General features: G+C 42.5%; 1 protein-coding gene across 3 annotated transcripts in view; it reads right to left on the bottom strand.

Moving 5' to 3' along the window:
• Nucleotides 1-15,729, bottom strand: part of arhgef10lb (Rho guanine nucleotide exchange factor (GEF) 10-like b) — a 197,401-nt gene that overhangs the window by 28,334 nt on the left and 153,338 nt on the right. For all 3 annotated transcript variants that reach the window (XR_012096662.1, XM_073031768.1, XM_073031769.1), the window contains 3 exons: nucleotides 9,573-9,659; nucleotides 9,214-9,425; nucleotides 389-543 (listed from right to left, as the gene is read on the bottom strand). Coding sequence is in view for 2 of the 3 variants with exons in the window: in XM_073031768.1 (XP_072887869.1) it covers nucleotides 389-543; nucleotides 9,214-9,425; nucleotides 9,573-9,659 (454 nt within the window). In the remaining variant the exon portion in view is untranslated. The remainder of the gene's footprint in view (nucleotides 1-388; nucleotides 544-9,213; nucleotides 9,426-9,572; nucleotides 9,660-15,729) is intronic.

Below are 15,729 nucleotides of genomic sequence, written 5' to 3'. Positions count from 1 at the left end.
GTGACCCTGCTCCGGGGGGAGGGGGCGCTAAGACGCATCCCTACCCTGCCACCCAACATCCCAAGTTGGAAATGTCAAATACTGAAGCTGATAGGGTTAAGGTGAGAGAGGGCAAGTTTAAAGGAAACTTGCAAGGCAAGTTATTTTTAAAAACACAGGGGCAGGTGCCTGGAATTCAATAGTGGCAAATTTGATATCAACATTTAAGAGGCATTTAGAAAGACACATGAACAGGCAGAGGAAAGAGGGATGCAGACCACATGCAAGTAGATGGGACTAGCTAGACTGGCATCATAGTCAGTGCAAACTTGCTGGGCCAATGGACCTTTTCCTGTGCTGAACTGTTCGAGGACTGTAGTCAGGAAGCAATATTGTATTTGATCCTTACCAGCTGTCCTGGTGTACACTGCGACGGTCCCATCCTGCAGCCCAGCAAACAAAACATCCTGCAAATGCTTGAGACACACAACAGGCATCTCCGCGGGGCTTTTAAATGTAAACAAACACTGGCTTGCCATGTCAATACCACCGTATCCCACCACACTGGAAAGAAAAAAAAAAGATTGATTAATGACTGCTTCACCTGAGGATAAGTCAAAATTAGTCAAGTTACAGATGGGGAAAGAGAGGAAATTTTGCACCAAAAAAAGTTAATGTGCAACATGGTCTGACATAAATCTAAAGAAACTCAATTTTTCTTTGCTTTTCTCATAGGAATATATTGCACTTTGATAAATTCCCTTCATTCACAGGGGAGCACTTGAGTGATGAATTTATTCACAGTAAATAGCATTAAGATGCAGGTTTATTTGTACCTGGCCTTCATTGAAAAGCAATGCCAAACTTCGGGCAATTGTAATGTCTGACTTAGTACTCGATTTATTTTGAAATTTTCCTCATCCTTTCAGACCCTCACAAGAAAGCTTCGGCTCAGCCACTCTCTTCAAAGTACCTTATTGCAGTGCGCCAAACACCATGGGGGAGATGATTGCTTATGTTGAAATTGTTCTGGAGCTTTGATTGTAGCTACACTCAGTGACCACTTTATTTGATAGTCTTGAATGCCTGCTCTTAATGCAAATATCTAATCAGCCAATCATTTGGCAGAAAATCAATGCATAAAAGTATGCAGAAACGGTCAAAAGATTCAGTTGCTGTTCAGACCAAACTTCAGAATGGGGGAGAAATGTGATCTAAGTGACTTTGACTGTGGAATGATTGTCCGTACCAGATGCAGTGGTTTTAGCATCTCAGTAAGTGCTGATCTCCTGGGAGACGTGCAGCAGTCTCCAGAGACTACAATGGATGGTGCAGAAAACAAAAATTTTTAAAAATCATCTAGTGAGCAGCAGTTCTGTGGGCAAAAATGCCTTATTAATGAGAGAGGCTGGAAGAGAATGACCAGACTGGTTCAAGCTGACAGGAAGGCAGCAGTAACTCAAATAAACGTGCGTTTCAACCGTGGTGGCAGAATAGCATCTCTGACCATACAACATGTTGAACTTTGTAGTGGGTGGACCATATCAGCAGAAGACCACATCAGGTTCTAATCCTGTTCCTAATAAAGTGGCCACTGTGTATATGATCTTGTTCTTACTAAATATCCAACCCTAGTCCATTGTCCTCAGGTGTGTTCCAATCTCATGGTGGAGAATGAAGACCTTGCTCCCTCTCAGGATGTCAGCATCGACTCTCAGGTAATGCTGTTGTAATAATGGGCCCAACAGCTAGCTACGCCAGACCACAGCACTCATCCTGAGATGCTGCTGTCACTAACAAGGTCAAGTTTAGTGTCATCTGCACAAGTGCATGTATAGACAGGTAGAATGAAAATCTCACTTTCAGCAGCATCACAGGCACATACCACAAAACACCATCTGTTTGTTGAAAACAGACAAACCCAGTCGGTAGCCCATAAGTACTTCCTAAAGATGGTCTTTCTCTTGGCATCTTGCTGCTTCCAGGAGATGGAGACATGAAGGGGCAGTCGATTGCCCCTTGTGATTGTGATAGAGTCGTCAGTATAAGGGAGCTTTAACATTGCCAGGTCAGCAAATCCTGCACCTCATACTTGGACCACATCACAAACGAGCAGGTCCACAAGACCATCCAGCACCACACTGGCCCCCATGAAGACCTCACAACGGTGAAGGAAAGCAAGCTGAGATGGTACGGCCACGTAACAAGATCCAGTGGCCTTGCAAAGACCGTTCTGCAAGGAACTGTGGAGGGGAAAAGAAGGAGAGGCAGACAGAGGAAAAGATGGACGGACAACATTAAAGAACGGACAGGGAAAACACTTGCGGTGACCCAGGCTCTGCCTCAACCGCGACAGATGGAACAGACTGGTGCAAAGCTTGTCATGACGGAGCCCCAATGACTCCACCAGGAGTTAAGGGAGCATGGCAAGGCAAGGCAAATCCTGCAGGGTTTTTTCCTCTTTAACATTCTGCTGGAGTTCAGTACAAGCCATGGTCACAGAGATAGAGCAATGAAACCACACAGAATCCATTGTGTCTATCAAGCATCCAATTTTACACTAAAACAATCTTAACCCATTACTTTCTCCACACATGGGCTTAATGGTCTACTAAAGCTCCCTTGTATTGATTGCTTATCATACAAAATCAAATAATCTACATTGCCCCTTCACATTTCCAGATTCTAACACTCACCTACACACTGAAGACAACTTACACACACACACACACAACCTGCACATTTTTGGGATGTAAGATTCCATCAGCTCAATCAGAAGCAGCTCTCATTATCTACCTCTGTTCATACCAACTCATTACCATGGCCTCCATTACAAATCAAATACAGTTACTGTTCACGTGGAGGGAACAAGGTAATCGAAAGGTTTCTTGCACAGCCATGCCTCCGAGCACACAATTAAGCCCTTTGGACAGGTTGGAAGTTCTGTTTACTTATGTAACCTGAGACACAAGTCAAAGATCAACAAAGTCGAGATTCTCATCTGGATTTCTCAAACGAGAGATGAAATACTCAAGTGGAAAGGGGTGACTTTCTCATTTTCTTCAACCTGATACACTGATAAGTTCATGATGAGGTCTCAGGCACTTCCCTTCAAACATCAAGGCCATAAAGTTTGCGTGAGTGCATGCATTGACTTGTGTCACTCATTAGCAGCGTTGCTTACACTGCTGATGGTCAATAGTTTGACTACCTCTTTGGAACTGTGCTCTACTTGACAGAATTGATTGCTCAAAGTCACAGATCACTACACAATTTTGATTCTTGTTGATTAATGAGATAACAGACACCCTTGGCCTCAAACATTTGCCCTTTCTCTTAGGCTTGGACAGTCTGCAGGCTGATCCATGCTCCTGTTGAACACTGATATTCAACCTGACAGGCTGAAATTGCTTATGCAAACAGAGGCACAGTTCGTCAAGCTCACAGTGCCAGCAGCGGAAGCTGAAACCTATTTTACCAGGTCCCCTGCCAAAGAGGTGGAGGAAACAGATATGGTAGTGATGTTTAAGAGGCACATAGACAGCCACATGAACTGAAAGAGAATGGAGTGATCTATATTGCACCTGCAAACAGATGGGATTAGTTTTAGACTGATGTCATTGTTGTGCTGAGCTGAAGGGCTTCTTCCTGCACTATATAACCATATAACAATTACAGCACAGAAACAGGCCATCTCAGCCCTTCTAGTCCGTGCCGAACACTTACTCTCACCTAGTCCCACCGACCTGCACTCAGCCCATAACCCTCCATTCTCTTCCTGTCCATATACCTATCCAATTTTTTTTTAATGACAATATCGAACCTGACGCTACCACTTCTACTGGAAGCTCGTTCCACACAGCTACCACTCTCTGAGTAAAGAAGTGCCCCCTCATGTTACCCCTAAACTTTTGCCCCCTAACTCTCAACTCATGTTCTCTTGTTTGAATCTCCCCTACTCTCAATGGAAAAAGCCTATCCACGTCAACTCTATCTATCCCCCTCATAATTTTAAATACCTCTATCAAGTCCCCCCTCAACCTTCTATGCTCCAAAGAATAAAGACCTAAACTTGTTCAACCTTTCTCTGTGCTGAAACCTAGGTAACATTCTATCATTCTGCACTGTACCATTCTATGCTCTACAACAGAATGGGTTACTGTGAAGGATTGGTCTAAAGTGGAGTTGGAATATTCAGCAGAGGCTTGAACCTATTACAGTGCTGTCTGACTCTACAGCAGCAACAGCCAATTATCTTTGCATTATTGATTTTGCAGCTCTGCCAACCAAGGCACAGTATTTCCTTGTAAGGATGATTAATGTTTCCATTTGATTGGAATGAATGATCCCTCTTTGTATTTCTATAAATCCTCATCAGCACACCAGATGAGACAATATGCACTCAATTGTTTTGAAACTATGAAGAACACGGACTGACGGGCTACACGAGACAGGGAACCATCTTGAGGGAAAGCAAGCCGCTATTAAATCCTCACTGATTTGGTGCAACATAGATTACTGATAAATGTTCCTTCTGTTGCTCAAAAACGACGACATGATCAACGTTGTGCAGGCTCTTTATGGAGACCAGTTTAAGCATTTTCATAAGCAGGTGAAGTGAAAGATGAGAAAAGTCAGCCAGAATACCCATGGGGACCTTGGGAAATGGAAGGCCAGAGATCTATGAAATGGGTGTGGTCCATGTGAAACATTGATTCTAGCCTGAACTTCCCTTTTTTTCCCCCCTTCAAAATAGTGCTATATGACCCTATGCACCTCTGGGGCTAACTAGGCATTGGCGTATCTACTCATGCAAAGGCCAGAAACCTCCCATGCAGCTTCAAAGTAGTGCCTCAGTGTTGCAGTGATGGCCTAGACTTGTGTGCAGCTATAAGAGACTGCAGATGCCAGAATCTAAAGCAAAACACAAATTGCTGGAGGAATTCCATTCAGGCAGCATTTGGGGAAGGAATTGTGTACTCTGGTTTGTGGAATACAGTGGAGTTGCAACCTTCTAATGCAGGAGTGAGCATTATATCAACTAACCCACAACTGATGATCAATGTAATGAATGCCAACTCTGAACTGATTAACTAATCAAATGCTTTGGGAATATGACTGCTAGAATTGTCTATACTCCTGAAACACCATTTTGAGTTAACAAAAAATAAATTAAAATTTGAAGGGTCTCCTCTGTTCTGACTTGGTATTACAAGAAAGTTATCCAAGTGAAAGTTCAGCTTCCGTTTTTTATAGCATCCAGACCATGAAAATTTCACATTCCAATGGATTATTGCAAGTGACAGTGAAAGACAAAACCAATAAACTTGACAAATGGCTACAATAGACATTCATATAAATCACAATCATTCTCCGTTATCAGGTTTGCAAATTTCCTAAGCATTCAGAATATGAAATGAATTTAGAAAGTTGCTAAAATCCTGCATTTATTTTATGAGACGACATACTTAAAATGTCGCAAGTATCTTGACCTTCCTATCTACAGGGTTAAGCTCCTGCTGCAGCACCACTCTTTGAATGGCAACGAACGTTACTCCATTTTCACTCATACACTTTTAGCAAAGGCAAACATCAGTGGGATCCCAACCTAATTCCCTTCTCCATTCCAAACCTGGGATCTAAAATATTGCTACTGAGAGTACAAATTTGGCACAGATTAGCATCTTGGCTCAATGACATACCTGAATTTAAACAGCTTCAACAGCTGTGTGGAAGCTCAATACACAATTAGAAGTGTTAAGCAGAGCTTTAGGCAAGAGACTTTAAAATGGAGGTTATTGAACGTTACATTTTGTGTCATCCACGCTGACTTTTATTGGATGTTCCACTTGGTACTTCGATGCCAGAAAATGGAAAAAAAAAGTTCTGCAACTTTTACACCAGATGCCAGCAGAACAAGGAAGCTTATTTGTTTGCCCATTGAAAAGGAACCAGAAAGACAAGGCTTTCGTGTGTGCACGGACCCAGCAACTGGTGACACCAACTTAGTAATTCACCATACAAATACTGGCATCTTTGACCTTCAAACTATGCTTATAGCAAGGCGTTTAAGAATTTTATCCAGCAAACACGAGGAAATCTGCAGATGCTGGAAATTCAAACAACAACACACACAATATTTAGAATGATTTTAACAGTTGATGTCCCGTTGGCAATTAGCAATAAAGAGATCCAATAAATACCATTAAAGAGATGTGTGTGTTGTTGTAAGAATTTTATCCATTCTTCTTTTGTACTTTATGTTAACCAGGGAGAATGTTATTAGTAGTGAATAGAATTCACTCAAATTACTGCAAAATGGAGATAAAATACTTCCCAAACTACCCTCAAGTATTTAAGAAAATTTCACCAAATCAGCTTGTCATCTTTTCCCATTCCCATCATTTCTCAGAGTGAGACTGATAATTTAGTGCCTATATTTTTGAAAAAGAAACTTCCACACAGGGTTTGAGAAATGTAGCATGGATTAACAGCAAAATAAATATGATAATCAGTAACAGGATCAGATCTCAGTGAGTACACTTAACATTGCCAAGCTGTGACAGGGTAAACTAATCAGATCAGGGAAGTCCCAAAATGCCAAAGATTTGAAACTGCTTCATGCAAAATTAATGCCTCTGATGCAATTGCTCAGCCTGAAGTTTCAAAGGAAGGGATCAAACTATTTAAAACAAACCTTTGTTAAAAAAAGCCAAGAAATTTCACTCAAAAATCAGGCAACTTCAAGGCTGGAGAGCAAAGGCTTACAGTGTTTCTCTGTTGCTATAACAAGATATAGATATTTGAGGACTCAATTATATTTATTTTTCTGCACCTCCCAACAATCCACCAAATTAATCCTAGCCTAATCAGCTGACAATTTATAATAACCAATTAACCTACCAACCATAGGTTAGCCAGTCTTTGCATTGTGGGAGGAAACCAGAGCACCTGGAGGAAACTCATGTGGTTACTGGAAGGATGCACAAATTTCTTACAGGCAGCAATGGGAATGAACACGTCGCTGATACTGCTAAAGTGTTGTCCTAACCATTACGCTACAGTGCTGTCCCTACGAAATGATACAGTACTGCATCTGAGAAACAATAAGTGCTGTGGCATGCTCCTTGTTTATAATGCAAGCTGGACTGTATGGGACAGCAACAATGTGATTTTGTGCATGTCTCCACTTGATAATCATAGATTGCAATATTAGTTTGCAGAATGGAACTTCTGTTTAAGTCTAAGCCTGAATTACCTCAGCCACACTTGGTAATTTACAGGTTTCAACGTGGTTAACATTGCTACAGTGTAACCAGAAGATGCAAGCCTGAATAATCCTCCTAAGGCCTGAAGAAACAATCCCTTAGCTGTTCAACTTAAGTGCAAACCCTCACATCACCATAATGTAGGTGAGAATTCACTTCCCATTCCAAGACTTGAGCACAAAGTTCTAAGCTGACGTAATACAGCAGCAAGGAAGAGTATACACTGACAAAGGGGCACTCAAAATTTAAAATGGCAAAGATCAGGCAAACGCTAAATACCCCTGTGACTCACTGGTAGTGACGTAGATCCAACCTGAGCCTATGGGGCTGCCTTTCTATATTTTACACTTGTGCTCTCTCCCCCCCCGTGAATGCATGTGCTTCTTCCAGGTTCTATGGCCGCCTGCCACATCCCAAGAAGACGGGGGCTTGATAGGTTAATTAGCTGTCCTAAGTTGCCTCTAGTATGTGCTAGAATGAATGGGAAAAGTTGATAGCAATAGAAGAATGAAATAGGATCAGTGTAAGTGGTGTTTGATGCTTATTTAGTCTTAATCTTCAATGTGTTGATATTTACATTACATTGAAGACATGTTATCTTCAAAGTGATGGAAATATTCCCTTCCGAATGAAGATGCGAATTTATTTTTAAGTGCTAATTTTAATCTATCTGAAAATCAAGAGCAACACAAAAAGTCATCTTACTTTGAAAATAAAACGGCTGACAGGCACCCCTTCCAAACACAAGCAGATTTCAACTCAAAGCTAATTCACTTTGAACTGCTACAAGACTACCCAAGATCCATGTTACAACAGAACATGGCTGCTAGCTCCTTCTTCATTTGTGACAGTAGTGATTTATTACACAAGCTATACCCCACACCACCCTACCCCCCCAACAAGATGTGTTGTGAGATTGGAGGGTGTGGGATGGTTGGCAAGGGGTGTATGAAAAACAGTCCCATCTGTCCTCCTGCCTCTTGTTTATGACCCTATAGTGATGAGAGATGAACTGACAGCCACATAACAGCGGGCAACTCTGAAGACAATGTTATCAGAACACCAGCAAATATTCAAGAGACTCTGCAGAGGCTAAAATTCTTGAGCAGCCATTCAGCTCCTAGTGCCTGCTTTGTCATTCAGGAGAATTAGAGGTAAGCATCTCTTTCCTGCTAAACACATATCCTCTTAATCTAATATCTAAAACGTATCATTCTGTCTCAAATACAGTACTATGCAAAAGTCTTAGGCACCCTACACATATGCCTAAGGCTTTTGAACATGGACTTGTCAACATGGAGCTGAGAGCCAGTTTGTAAATCTGGTGGGAGCAAAGGATGTTGGGAGTGGCGAGAGTAGAGCACCACTGGACAGGTGGCAGAGAAGGAGTGCCAGGGACAGAGGGTGGCGCAGGTGCAGACACACCATGCAAGGTCAGTTGATTCGAAACAATTAGTTTATAGAATGCCTCACTGGTGCTTCCCTCTCCCTTTCCCCAACCATGATTCCCCTCTCCCTTCCAACTCTCAGTCCACAATAGAGACCCATATCAGAATCAGATTTATCATCACTCACATGTCATGAAATCTGCTTTTTTGTGGCAGCAGTACAGTGCAATACATAAAATTACTACAGTACTGTGCAAAAGTCTGAGGTACCCTAGCTATATACGAATATGTGCCTAAGACTTTTGCACAGAACCATACAGAGACTCAGTGTCTTCAGCACAATTGGCTAGAAATTACAAACAATCCCTACATAAATGAATTTCTTCATTACTGAATCCTTATTTTGAAACCATGCACACTGGCTTCACCTGAGAAACCAACTTCACGATCATCCTGTCAAGTCCCATCAGTTTTGTACATTTCAATGAAGTCACCTTCCATTTTCCTAAACCAAGGGACGCCAAGTCTGCTTAACTTCCTCCCGACAACAAACTGACCAACGTAAGGTGGGTGCTTACCTTCCATCCTGAAGTCCTATAATGATAACTGGACTGTCTGCAGACCTCACCAATGGACCGTCAATATTCTCTTCACTCCTGGCCTTTTGAGGGATATACTCCATGCACAAGACCCGGGAGCTGACCTGGAAAGACTTGACATGCCTGGGGGTGGATCTGTTTAATGAGAAGAGATCAACCTGCCCTTGGCCCTGTTCTCGCCCACTGCCAACCTGTGGAGGGCAACAAAGAATGGATAGAAATACAAGTTATCACTAAGCTGCCCAAAAAGCAACCATTCAGAAGCTTTGCAATTAAGTTTAGAAGTTCTCACACAGAAAGTTTAATTACTGCTTCTTACCTCCTTTAAAGTAACTTACCCAAAGGTATCCCTGTGCTAGACAGGTACTGGCAGTGGAAATCCCAAGTAAGGAAGATTGCACTGGAGTGTGAAGAGCTGTTTCAGGCTGGACGGAGAAAAAACAAGTTGAATGAGTGATTAATACTTGCACATCCTTTGACAACCACCTGTGGAATTCGTTCTGATAAAGCTCCTGAGACCGGAGTAATCCATGCTCTCCGACTGAACATTTCCTTCCATTAGTGTAGGAACAACAGTCGTGTGCACTTTTCAGCAGGAACACAGCGAGTCAAAATCAGCAACAGCTTCCAGAATACAAAAAGTCCTCAGAAACATCCATCCCAAATAGTGGAGGAATTCAGCAAGCCTGGCAGCATCTAAAGAGAATACGCTTCTTTGGAGCGTAGAAGGTTGAGGGGGGACTTGATAGAGGTAATTAAAATTATGAGGGGGATAGAGTTGACATGGATAGGCTTTTTCCATTGAGAGTAGGGGAGATTCAAACAACAGGACATGAGTTGAGAGTTAGGGGGCAAAAGTTTAAGGGTAACACAAGGGGGAATTTCTTTACTCAGAGACTGGTAGCTGTGTGGAACGAGCTTCCAGTAGAAGTGGTAGAGGCAGGTTCAGTATTGTCATTTAAAGTAAAATTGGATAGGTATATGGACAGGAAAGGAATGGAGGGTTATGGGCTGTGTGCGGGCCAGTGGTACTAGGTGAGAGTAAGCGTTCGGCAAGGACTAGAAGAGCCAAGATGGCCTGTTTCCGTGCTGTAATTGTTACATGGTTATAATAAACAGTCAACGTTTTGGGCTAACACCAATCATGAGGACTGGAAAGTAAGTGCGCTGTAGCCAGAATAAGAAGCTGAGGCATGGGGAAGGAATACAAGCAGATGGGTGATAGGTGAGACCAGGTGAGGGGGAAGGATGGGGGCTGGAAAGAAGAAAGAGGTAGGGTGGTGATAGATGGAAGAGTTAAAAAGGGCCAAAGCTGGAGCAATCTCATAGGAGAGGACGGAGGACATTGGAAGATGGGAAAAGAGGGGAACCAGAGGGTGGTGGTGAGCAAGTGAAGAGAAGGGGTGAGAGGGTAACCAGAATGGAGAATGGCAAAACAAAAGGAGAGAGAAAGTGGGGGTAATTACCTGCAGTTAGAGAAATCAACGTTTTTGCCATCGGGTTGGAGGCTGCCCAGGTGGAATGTGACATGTTGCCTCTCCAACCAGTGACTGGCCTCACTGTGGCAGTAGAAGAGGCTATAGCAAGACATTTCAGAATGGGAATGGAAAGTCAAACTCAAATAGGGAGCCACTAGGAGGTCCAGCCTTGTGACAGACAGAGTGAAGGTGCTCAAAAAAATGATCCCCAATCTGGGTTAGTTCTCACTGGCGAGTCTCGGTTCAATGGCATAATGAGGCCATTGTCTGCATTGCATGAGGTTTCCAGTATTTGCAGAATCTCATGTGCTTTATGTATTCACCCCAATTGGAATTTTACTTTCAAAATCTAGCTTTCAGGAAAAAATGGACTTGAATTTTGGAATAAAAGCAGTATCTTCATGTTAACATAAGTTTTTACTTCAATAGCTTTGTGAATTTTCATTTTACAAGAGCAAAGGAAATGAAAGGAGTAACCCTTCAGCCTGTCCCACCATTGAAAGCAAACATGACTGGCCTACTCCAGGCATCCACTCCTCCTGTGCCTGAGCCCATAACCTTCAATTCTCAATCTTCTAAAAACTAAAGTACCTCCACCTTAAAACTTCTAATTAGCTAGCCTCTACAACTCTCTCGAGTGAAGAATTCCAGAAAATCTCTTTCATTTGTGAGCAGAAATGTCTGCTTCCCCGGCTTTAAATTAGATTTACCTGCTATTATGGTAGTCAACAGTTCTGTACTTGAAAAGAAACTTGGCACCAAATACTAAAATCTAAACAACTTTCTTGTAGCCTGAGGGGGAGTGGTAGAGGATAGAGGAGCCGGTAATCTCCGACCATACCAAATACCATATACAGCACCATTAAAGAAGTGAGCTGGGATGAACCTTGCAGTTTAGGGGAAAACACAGAAGCCTTGAACTACATGATGCCCAAGATTACTTCTGTGAAGTCAATCCATAGCTGGTAGGCCAGAAGCTCAAGTTTCTTAATTTTTGTTGTTATTACTGCAAGCTTATCAACTAGAGATGCTTCCTTCACTGTAGTCCTACAAGTCAAACTCCAACTAGACTTAGTTTATGCCAGTCTCCCATGTTGGGGTGGTATCTGTCCTTCATGGTAGGGTCACCCAATGTCAGAACCATCCAAGGACTAGCCTCCAGAAATTTTTGGTACAGAGGAGAAGACCACAGAAAGGCTGGAGATCAGGTGTTCAAGAATCACTGCTTTGCTTGCAAAGCCTTCCACCATTCAGCAGAGTGGATGAACCAAGCCATAGTTAGAACTCCGTCTACTTTCAGTAACAGGTCCATCTTTTGACCCGAGAACCAGGTAGTACTCTTGGCCATTGAGCTCTATGGAGAACTTAATTGTACAAGGAGATTCTTGTGCAGCGAGCCTGGGAAACAGTTAGATGCCTACTTGACGGCATTAGTAGCTATCCATACACTTGCCCATTAAGATTTAAGCATTGGCAGGCATAGATATGGCTGTTAGTGGGTCTTTGGAAGATCACACGAATGGGAAATGGCATGCCTCTTTCCTCCTTCCAGTACTTCTCGGAGGTACATGATTGCCATCATGTAAAGGTGGAAAATTAGCACACACTACAGCTGGGAGTTCTCCAGGATGCAAGCAAAGATACTGGCCATTAAAACAAGCTCCAAGATCCAATATTCCAGATCTCTACCGTCAAGTACTTTGCAGATAAACCAAGAAGAGCCATGTGCAATTCAAACTCTAATCTTACAAGACATTAGACATGCATCTCACTTCAGAGTGACAGGGACTAATCATTCTTCAGAACATAGCACTCTCTTCTCCCAATTGAAGGTCACAGAACTAGACAATCATCCCAATAGAATACTGTTTGCTGCATTGTAAATATTGCATTAACATTTCAGAAGGTTAGCAGATAAGCCTAGCCAAGTCTTCAGAGGATGTATTTTTAGAAGAGCAAGGGTTGGTGCATTTTAATTGTGCAGGCAATTCAAAGTAATTCTTTGGGATTACAGTTCTCCTATCTGTTGATAACTATTGATGGGCAGCATTGTAGCGTAGTGGTTAGCACAATGGTGCACAGTACCGGCGACCCTGGATCAATTCCCTCCACTGCCTGTAAGGAGTTTGTAAGTTCTCTGTGTGACTATGTGGGCTTCCTTCGGGTGTTCTGGTTTCCTCTCACAGGCCAAAGATGTACTGATTGGTAGATTAATTGGTCATTGTAAATTGTCCTGTGATTAGGCTAGGATTAAATTCAACAGTGGCTAGGTGGCAGATGCCAGAGAGTAGTGGTGGATAACTGTTTGTCAGATTGGAGGCCGGTGACGAGTGGTGTGCCTCAGGGATCTGTATTGGGTCCAATGTTGTTTGTCATATACATTAATGATCTGGATGATGGGGTGGTAAATTGGATTAGTAAGTATGCAGATGATACTAAGGTAGGTGGCATTGTGGATAACGAAGTAGGTTTTCAAAGCTTGCAGAGAGATTTAGGCCAGTTAGAAGAGTGGGCTGAATGATGGCAGATGGAGTTTAATGCTAATAAGTGTGAGGTGCTACATATTGGTAGGAATAATCCAAATAGGACATACATCGTAAATGGTAGGGCATTGAAGAATGCAGTAGAACAGAGTGATCTAGGAATAATGGTGCATAGTTCCCCGAAGGTGGAATCTCATGTGGATAGGGTGGTGAAGAAAGCTTTTGGTATGCTGGCCTTTATAAATCAGAGCATTGAGTGTAGGAGTTGGGATGTAATGTTAAAATTGTACAAGGCATTGGTAAGGCCGAATTTGGAGTATTGTGTACAATTCTGGTCACCGAATTATAGGAAAGATATCAACAAAATAGAGAGAGTACAGAGAAGATTTACTAGAATGTTACCTGGGTTTCAGCACCTAAGTTACAGGGAAAGGCTGAACAAGTTAGGTCTTTATTCTTTGGAGTGTAGAAGGTTGAGGGGGGACTTGATAAGAGGTATTTAAAATAATGAGGGGGATAGTTTGAGTTGACGTGGATAGGCTTTTTCCATTGAGAGTAGGGGAGATTCAAACAAGAGGACATGAGTTGAGAGTTAGGGGGCAAAAGTTTAAGGGCAACTTGCGGGGGAATTTCTTTACTCAGAGACTGGTAGCTGAGTGGAATGAGCTTCCAGTAAAAGTGGTAGAGGCAGGTTCAGTATTGTCATTTAAAGTAAAATTGGATAGGTATATGGACAGGAAAGGAATGGAGGGTTATGGGCTGAGTGCAGGTCGGTGGGACTAGGTAAGAGTAAGTGTCGGCACAGACTAGAAGGGCCGAGATGGCCTGTTTCTGTGCTGTAATTGTTATATGGTTTTATGGTTAAATTGAAGGATTACTGAATGGTATGGCTTGAAGGGCTATGCTGTATCTCAATAATAAAAATGCTTTAAACAAATTATAATAAATCAAGTTTAAGAATAACAGACATTTTCCACAACTGGATTTATTCTGCTAGACTAAGGAAAATTAACATTTTTCTGTATGTTGGCGTCAATGGTAAGAACATTTATTGTCCCTCCTCGATTGCCACCAAGAAGTTTGCCACGAGCTGACTTGAAACTTTCCCACATCTTCTAGTAAATAATTCCATACAGACAGATGAACTCAACAGCATCTATGAAGGGAAATGGAAAGCTGACATTTTAGAGACATGAAGTCTCCAGATGCTGAAAATCCAAAGCAGCACACACAAAATGCTGGAGGAACTCAGCAAGTCAGGCAACATCTATGGAAGTGAATTAACAGTTGGCATTTCAGGCCAAAACCCTTCTTCAGGACATTTCAGGTCAAGATGCTTCATCTGAACTTATCAGATGAAGCTCCATTTCCTTCTATAGATGCTGCCTGATCTGCTGAGTTCCTTCAATGCTTTGTGCATTGCTTCGGATCCCACCATCTGCAATCCACATGTATCTACTTCCACACAGCCTACAACAATGGAGCTCTTCAGCCAATATAGTAGAATTTGCCTCAAGGACAAAAAGAATGAGCAAGTCAATAGACAATAGGTGCAGGAGTAGGCCATTCGGCCCTTCGAGCCAGCACCGCCATTCAATGTGATCATGGCTGATCATCCATAATCAGTACCCCGTTCCTGCCTTCTCCCCATATCCCTTGACTCTGCTATCTTTAAGAGCTCTATCTAACTCTTTCTTGAAAGTATCCAGAGAATTGGCCTCCACTGCCTTCTGAGGCAGAGCATTCCATAGATCCACAACTCTCTGGGTGAAAAAGTTTTTCCTCAACTCCGTTCTAAATGGCCTACCCCTTATTCTTAAATTGTGGCCTCTGGTTCTGGACTCCCCCAACATCGGGAACATGTTTCCTGCCTCTAACATGTCCAATCCCTTAAAAATCTTATATGTTTCAATCGGATCCCCTCTCATCCTTCTAAATTCCAGTGTATACAAGCCCAGTCGCTCCAATCATTCAACATATGACAGTCCTGCTATCCTGGGAATTAACCTTGTGAACCTACGCTGCACTCCCTCAATAGCAAGAATGCCCTTCCTCAAATTTGGAGACCAAAACTGAACACAATACTCCAGGTGTGGTCTCAACAGGGCCCTGCACAACTGCAGAAGGACCTCTTTGCTCCTATACTCAACTCCCCTTGTTATGAAGGCCAACATGCCATTAGCTTTCTTCACTGCCTGCTGTACCTGCATGCTTACTTTCAGTGTCTGATGTACAAGAACACCTAGATCTCACTGTACTTCCCATTTTCCTAACTTGACACCATTCAGGTAGTAATCTGCCTTCCTGTTCTTGCCACCAAAGTGGATAACCTCACATTTATCCACATTAAACTGCATTTGCCATGTGTCTGCCCACTTACCCAACCTGTCCAAGTCACCCTGCACCCTCCTAACATCCTCCTCATATTTCACACTGCCACCCAACTTTGTGTCATCTGTCACCTGATAAAGTATTGACATGCGGAAGATAGCCATCAACTAGATACTGAACAATTGTAACAAGGTAAGCTTTGC

The sequence above is a fragment of the Hemitrygon akajei genome, chromosome 29 (genome assembly GCF_048418815.1).
Source record: "Hemitrygon akajei chromosome 29, sHemAka1.3, whole genome shotgun sequence".
NCBI lineage: Eukaryota > Metazoa > Chordata > Chondrichthyes > Myliobatiformes > Dasyatidae > Hemitrygon > Hemitrygon akajei.
The sequence above is the reverse complement of the archived record's forward strand: the minus strand, read 5'-3'. Positions and strand labels throughout refer to the sequence as shown.